Below are 8,008 nucleotides of genomic sequence, written 5' to 3'. Positions count from 1 at the left end.
AGTTTCAAAAAAATTGCATATTTTCGGCAGAGCAAATTCCTATTGCATACCTTATAAAAATAAGGGTTTTTTATATTTTTTTTTTTGGTACTAATAACTAATTCTATTTATTAAGGTTCCAAAGAAATCGTTCAATAATTCCTCTGAACATAAGCTAATGTGTGATAAAGATAAATGAGACCAAGTGGTATCTTAATTATAAAGTACAAAAGAAAGAAAAAATCTAGTCTAGTTATTAATTACTTAATATGTAATATGTTATATTATCCTCCGGGTAAGGAGATCGCTGGGGTGTACCCTCTTCAGTCTTCGGAGGGAGATGGGATCAGCTAGGATAGTTGCTAGTCGGTTCGGGTGGACCATAAGCCTGTCGGCATAATGGCTGTTATGGAAATTGATCTGATCCCCAAGAAGGGTAACTTTCAGATCTCTTTCGATGCCCATGTTCGTCACGTATCAGGGGAGCCCAGATGCGTGACGTGCAGCTCTCGACTGGACCACACGGAGCCTATTAAGCTGGGATTTGGCGGCAGTTCCCCACACCTGGATGCGGAACCTCATCTATACAGCCGACATCCCTACAAATAGTCGCTTAACGGTATCCACATTTGCCGACGACACAGCTATCCTTAGCCGTTCAAGGTCCCCTATCCAAGCTACAGCACAGTTGGCACTGTACCTCATCGACATTGAGAAGTGGCTCTCTGACTGGCGAATAAAAGTAAACGAGCAAAAATGCAAGCACGTATCCAACACCGATTAGTTGAATTGTTCCCAAGCACCACTTTCAAGCATGCGAAAAGCTTTGTGCAGGACATAACGGATGCAACTGAGCAGAGAGAAATTGTTATAACAGAGCACAACAGAGCTCACCGAGCAGCACAAGAAAACGTAAAGCAAATCTTGATGGACTATTTTTTCCCTAAGATGCTACGGTTAGCAACAGAAACCACTTTGAACTGCAAGACCTGCTCAATGGCTAAATACAATCGTCATCCATCCAAACAAGCGGTAGCAGAAACACCTATACCTTCCTATGTGGGGGAAATCCTCCACATCGACATCTTTACAACAGATGGAACCCTTTTTCTTACGTGCATTGATAAATTTTCGAAATTTGCCACAGTGCAAACCATCGCATCGAGGGTTATTGTGGACGTAAAATCTCCCCTATTACACATAATAAATTTCTTTCCAAAAATAAGAACCATTTACTGCGATAACGAAAGATCCTTAAATTCCGAGACCATTAAGACAATGTTGCTAAATCATTTTAATATCACCATTTCCAACGCCCCGCCTCTGCACAGCACCTCAAACGGTCAGGTAGAAAGGTTTCACAGTACCCTGGCAGAAATAGCCAGATGCTTAAAGCTGGAAACTGGCCTAAATGACACAACCGAATTGATTCTGTTGGCAACCAACAAGTACAACAATTCAATTCACTCAGTAACTAATGAAAAACCGATAGAAATTATCCACTCGAAGTCTGCGGGATTCGAAGGAAAAATCAGCAGAAAAATTAAACAAGCACAGGAAATGACCCTTGATCAAGTAAATAAAGATAGAACCTACAAGGACTATCAAGTTGGCGAATAGGTGTTCTTAAAAACCAACAAACGATTAGGGAACAAGCTTTCCCCACTATGTTCAGAAGAAATTATAGAGGCAGACCTTGGGACAACGGTCTTAATAAAGGGGAGGGTGGTCCACAAGGACAATCTACGATAAACATCTTCGCAAGAGTCCTGACCCCCGTTTCCAATTTTTTTTTATATCTTTTTAGGTTACAGTATCCCATTGTAATTTTTATACTAATAGCTGTTAAGACAGACGCGACGGTACGACTTAACGACTATACGAACGCAGACTACATCCCAATAGAGGACAATGAAATCGTCGTCTGGGAATCGTACGGATACTTGCAACACTCGACAAACATAACAACGTACGAGGACTACGCCGATCAGACAGAGACAATGACAAGGACATTTACAGACGACCACCGGACACCAGTAATTATGACGGACTTGACACACATTCGCAAATTAGTAGCCACTCTAAGATTCCACCATAGGACTGCTAGGAGTTTAAATTTGATCGGAACGGCACTGAAGGTCATTGCCGGTACCCCCGACTTTAACGATTGGGAAGAAATAAAATTCAATCAAGAGCAGTTAATAAGAACAGAAGAAAGCCAAACAGAATTAAATATCAAATTCCAAACACGATTAAATGAACTTGCAACAGCAATGAATCAAATTTCTAAAACTGAAACAGATAAAGAAACACACTTACTAAAGATCATTTTAGCTAAAAACAGAATTGTTATTACAGATTTAGAAAATATTCTTATGGGCTTAACACTAGCAAAACTAAACATTGTAAGTCTATCAATTTTAGACGAAGCCGATATTGGCGAATTTAAAGACAGACAGCCGATTGACATTAGTCTAATAGAGCTACTAGAAGTATCTAGCATAAGCGTATTCCCAAACTCAGAAATTTTACACTTTTTAATTAAATTCCCTAACCCTAAGATTAAATGTAAGAAAATTACAGTCTTCCCGGTCCAGCACAACAAGATCTTGAACTTCGACGACGGAAATCTGGTGGCGGAATGCAGATCCCGGAACATCAACATCGGAAACTGCAAGACAACGGTCGGCGCCACTTTCTGCAAAGAACTGCAGAATGGCACTTGCGCTCAGCAGATCATCTCCGGGGCCTTTGCACACTGTTCTACACTTCCCGGGCACCTGGATTCGGTGACCATTGTAGACCACGGCACTCTCATTGTGAATGATGCCAACGTGACCATAACCGACAGCCAAGGGAAAGACCAGAAAGTGTCAGGTACCTACCTGGTAACATACACCGAAAAGGTAGCCCTCAATGGGACTTGGTACATTAATCAGCTAGGAAATTCAAATAAAAAACCAGCTGTGTCGGTCATCGTCGTTGTAAACGTCACGACTCATCAGAATAGGTTAAGCCTTCCACTTCTCCACGAACTAAGTCTGAGGAACCTTCACCACATCGGGACTCTTAGAGAGAAACTCACCTTGGGGTCCCTCCTCAGCAATTCCTTCGCCATACTTACTGCCTTCCTATTGAGCTACCACCACCTAAAGACCAGGAGCCACACAAAGCCAGGAGACAACAGTGATGTGGAGCAAGTGGGTCACCGGGACGGCGACCTCTTAAAAGGCGGAGAAGTTAACACAAGCAGTTCTCACGGAGTGAAACTGCTGAATTGCAGGCCATATCCGGTGGTCTGCACGCGCACTAAACAAACTGCTGATCGCGTACTCCAGGTGCAATTGCCCGGAGCCCGCACGGAGCACTCGCGGAGCGAGTGATCGACCTGACGCAGAAGTGCTGACCTGGCCTTCTGCCAGCGGTTCTGCTGCGGACCAGAGGCCTGGAGTTGAACCGGGAACGAATTCTTAAGTTAGTTATAAATCATACTCCGAGGCTTACGCCTTGTAATTATAAATACCCAAATATTGTGACCCTCGCCCTAACGGGAGAGTGGTAAATAAATATAACAAAAATAACCAAACGACTTATAATTTATACTCTCAAAAATCTTAGAGAAAGTTGATAGCAGGCTGATTGGGCGATATGCATCGATCTGGGTTGGCGGCTTTCCGGCTTTAGGTATCATGATGATACGTGCAAATTAAAATTTTTACTCTTTATTTATTTAAAAAAATAAATTGTATTTTTTTATTATTTAACATTTATTCGGTGATAAACTTTTTCATTTATACTATTACGAGACACTTTGTTGGTAGCTTATCTTTAGCTTCGAGCTGTTGACGATCTCGTCCCGATTCAGACTGATCTTCAAATTCGAAGTCTACCTTCTAAGCCTAGTCTTCTAAGTAATTACCAAACTTTCGATAAAAGCTTTATGCTGAAATTATTCCACTGCATTGTGAAATTCAATTATGCTGATCGATGCAGTTTTTGATTGATACGCAATAAGTCGGCCGTGGTTTGGTCTCCAAGCGGAAGCTGTGTTTACGTTAAGTTTGGGTTGCTTATGATAGCGTGCTAGAGTGCTGGCAAAGGCAATGACAAAAACAATGACAAAGGAAATGCCGACGAGATTGAGAATTGAAATTTGTTTATAAACTGTGGAAGGGAGCTATGTTCATGGGTTGGATAACTCTCCCCCTTCTAAAATGACGCGTCACGCTTCATTATTAATTTCGTTCAAACGCTCATTTAATTCTGTTAAAAATTCTACATCATTATTTGGTTTTTCTGGTTCTGGCCGTTTTTGTTTGGTTACAAATATATAATATCTGAATTTTATTATTAATATAGTAATGAAATACACAATGATTAAAATTAATAATATAAATGAAATTTAAATTTTCCAATTGTAAATTTCAATAAATGGGTTTTAAATATTAATGTTGTCAAGAGAAAGTTCTGAATTGTTGGATTTTATATATTCTGATATTTCTAAGTTTTTAAAGTGGTTGGTAGTTATGTATTCAAGTATTTTGTTTTCTGAATTGGTGTATGAAATATTATTTATTGTAGTTGTGCTGTTAAATGTTATTAAATATGACCCGTTTAAATGAGAATCGTTCACAATATTATTTCCATTTATTAGAATGGCACCTTCTTGAATGATATCTATATTCTTATTTTTTTCTAGAATTTTAGTGCAAATTGATTTTTCTCCATTTAGTAAGCGGGTAAAACAAGTCTTATCTTTACTTATAATACAATAGTTGTTGAAAAGTTCGTTCTTAAAATTAGATATTTCATAAAAGGTATTTTCGCATTTTGCGACCTGGTTACTTATAAGTAATTTTCCATCATTATGTGAAATGGATCTGGCATAGTAAATTTCGCATCTGTTTGTTATAACGGGTGTGGTAGGATGAACACTCATAAGGCCCACTGTACCATGTAGTAGCATACGATCATATCACCGTTAGGAATAAGAATATTATTGTTATCTCGCTCTTACTTATAAGCTAGCATTAAGAGATAAGAATGTATACCTAGCTCACTCACAAACGCATACACACTTGAGAGAGCATAAGAAAAGTGGAATACGCGAGACGCGGCATTCGGTGGCGTGTGCTTGAAGGGAAAAGTCGAATAAAGGCATTGTGAAATTATTAAAGGGACTGAGTGCATATATTCATTTTTCGGCGTCCACAACATCAGAAGTGGTCATTACCCACTATGCCTGACACTAAATGGAATCAATTCTCAGTGCTCCAACTAAAGAAGTGGTTGGAAGCTCTTGGTTGCCAGACTTCCGGCACAAAAGCGGAACTAATAGTGCGTCTGCAGGCCATTTCCCCAGAAACGCGTGGCGATTCACCGCCAAATAACGGACCAGCAGCAGAAGAGGAGGAAGAATTGGATGGAGCTGCAGCCTGGCCAAAGCAGAGAGAGCCACAGGGTGGAGACACACGCACGATCCCGTTTGACGAGCAGTCATTGCAGTCAGAATCCCCGGAGAACCTCGATCTGGATCAGCTATCGTTGGTGGATGCAGAGAGAGCCGCTCTAAAAAAGCTTCGGGACGAGATAGAGGCAAACATGGCTGTGCTGCAGAGGATCCAAGCGGATATCGACGACGCGAACAAGAGCAAGTCTGCTCATGCTTGCCAGATCAATGACGTCATCGAGAACAACAGCAACGGAAACCACGGCAATGTTAACATATGCGTTAACAGCACCGACGCCAATGTTAACAGCACCAAGGTGACTATCGCCGCCGATAACATCGATATGGGACATACCAGTGTTGGAAATGAAACCGCTGGTAGTGTTGTTCAGCATCAGAGTCGAAATGTAAACAAGCTTCTGGAATCTCCTGCAACATCGCTTGCCTTGGCAAAAGAGGTAACGATGGAGTTTGACGGCAGCTTATGTGCGCGCAATTGGGTCACGCAGTTTCAGAACATCGGAAAGATTTACAATTTGGACGACGGATGCATGCACATGCTGCTAATTGCCAAACTAAAAGGAAACGCACAGCGCTGGCTGCACGCAAGCGCCACACGCATCCTAGAATCGACCGACCAGCTGTGCGAACAGTTAATCTTGACATTCGAGGTCAAGATGTCAAAAGGGGAACTGAGGAACGCATTTCAAAAACGCGAATGGCATCCGGATGAGAAATTTGCTGTTTACTTCGAGGACAAGGTGATGCTGGCCAACGACATCAAAATCGATCTAGAGGAGCTCCTGGAAAACATCATTGAAGGAATCCCAGCACCAGCGTTGCGCAACCAGGCGCGCATACAGTGTTTCTCCGAGCCGATGCAGATTCTGCGGGCTTTCTCGGAAGTCCGTCTGCCGAAGCACAAAACAGGGAGCAGTTCATCAAAGCGCCTTACTGGAGGAGGTGCAGCCAATAAGGACTTACGTTGTACCAATTGCAACTCCAAAGGGCACTTCGCCAGGGAGTGTCTCAAGCCAAAGAGGGAGCCCGGATCCTGCTGTGCCTGTGGGGCATTTGGACACTTCGTCGGACAATGCCCGGAGCGCAAGAGCGCCAATATCAACAATTATGTAAGACTTGTCAAGATTTTTTTTCACAATAGCTATAAAATCCCATTAATTACAGAATGCCTCATAGACACAGGGAGTCCAATATCATTTACAAAGTTAAGCAATGTATCCAAGGAAATTAATTTAGAATCCGCTTCAGAAACCTATTTCGGGCTGAATCAAAGCCAACTGACAATACATGGAAAAATCTTATGTTACATTATAAAAGAAAAAGTTAAATGTTATTTTTATTTGTACGTGGTCCCAGACGAGTCTATGAGTCATAATGTAGTTCTTGGACGAAATTTCATGGAAGCGTGCCAGTTAAAACTGGATCCAGACGCCTTGGGATGGATAACGGTCAACCCAGTCGATAGTAAAAGATATAGAAAAGCAAATAGTAAAACAGTCAGTTCTATTGTTAGTGAAACAGTTAGTGAATTAGTTAGTGAAACAGTTAGTGAATTAGTTAGTGAAACAGTTAGTGAAACAGTTAGTGAAACAGTTAGTGAAACAGTTAGTGAAACAGTTAGTGAGACAGTTAGCAAAACAGTTAGTGAGACAGTTAACGAAGAGGTTGATGAAACAGTTAGTCAAATGGATAATGAAACAGTTAATAAGACAGTCAGTAAAACAGCCAACGAAGCGAGTAGTATAGTTAGTCAAACTGTTAACGAAGCAGGTAGCAAAAAGGTCATCGAAACAGTTATGCCTTTAGCCAACTTCACGACGGATTCCGGACTTTATGCTGCGGTTGTGCCCAGTTATGAAGAAGCTGTTAGAGAAATTTGTAGCCTTGATCACTTAGAGGATGAGCAAATGAACTTCATATGCGGCGAAAACAATAACCAAGCCTTAAACAGTCAGTTAAAGGAGATTATTAAACGCAACTACTTAAGCGTTAATAAGCCTACCGAGCCTTTAGTCAAATGCGAAATAAAACTTTGTTTAGAAACGTCAAAACCATTTAGCTGCGCCCCAAGAAGAAAAAGAAAAATTACAAAAACTATTAGATGACTATTTAAAAGAGGGAATTATTCAACCTAGTAAATCAGAATATGCTTCACCAATTGTTTTAGTCAAAAAGAAAACAGGAGACATACGACTATGTATAGACTTTAGAAAACTGAACAAAGTTTTAATTAAAGATAATTATCCGATACCGCTTATCGATGACCTTTTAGACAAGCTAGTCACCAAAAAAGTTTTTTCGAAACTTGATTTAAAAAACGGTTATTTTCATGTATTCGTTAATAAGGAATCAGTTAAATACACCTCATTTGTTACACCGTTAGGGCAATTCGAATTTCTCAGAATGCCAATGGGCCTAAAAACTGCATCGGCGGTGTTCCAAAGGTTTGTAAACAAAATTTTCGAGGATCTTATAAGGGATAACAAAGTAATTGTATACATGGACGACATCATGATTGCTAGCAAGAACTCGGAGGAGCATTTAGAAACCTTAAAGGAA

The 8,008-nt window shown here is 40.7% G+C and overlaps 2 protein-coding genes across 2 annotated transcripts; both read left to right on the top strand.

Moving 5' to 3' along the window:
* The first annotated feature begins 1,979 nt into the window (after positions 1–1,979).
* On the top strand, positions 1,980–3,362 carry LOC123327405. Its single transcript, XM_044923816.1, has 2 exons — positions 1,980–2,127; positions 2,563–3,362. The coding sequence occupies exons 1-2, from the start codon at positions 1,980–1,982 to the stop codon at positions 3,360–3,362; spliced, it is 948 nt and encodes a 315-aa protein (XP_044779751.1).
* Positions 3,363–4,928: 1,566 nt separating this feature from the next.
* LOC120285443 lies at positions 4,929–6,760 on the top strand. The gene is made up of 2 exons (XM_039298179.2): positions 4,929–6,558; positions 6,614–6,760. Exons 1-2 carry the CDS (start codon positions 5,218–5,220, stop codon positions 6,623–6,625), a joined length of 1,353 nt encoding a protein of 450 aa, XP_039154113.1. The 5' UTR covers positions 4,929–5,217; the 3' UTR covers positions 6,626–6,760.
* The last annotated feature ends 1,248 nt before the right edge of the window (positions 6,761–8,008 follow it).

The sequence above is a fragment of the Drosophila simulans genome, unplaced genomic scaffold (genome assembly GCF_016746395.2).
Source record: "Drosophila simulans strain w501 unplaced genomic scaffold, Prin_Dsim_3.1 Segkk17_quiver_pilon, whole genome shotgun sequence".
Lineage (NCBI taxonomy): Eukaryota > Metazoa > Arthropoda > Insecta > Diptera > Drosophilidae > Drosophila > Drosophila simulans.
The sequence above is the reverse complement of the archived record's forward strand: the minus strand, read 5'-3'. Positions and strand labels throughout refer to the sequence as shown.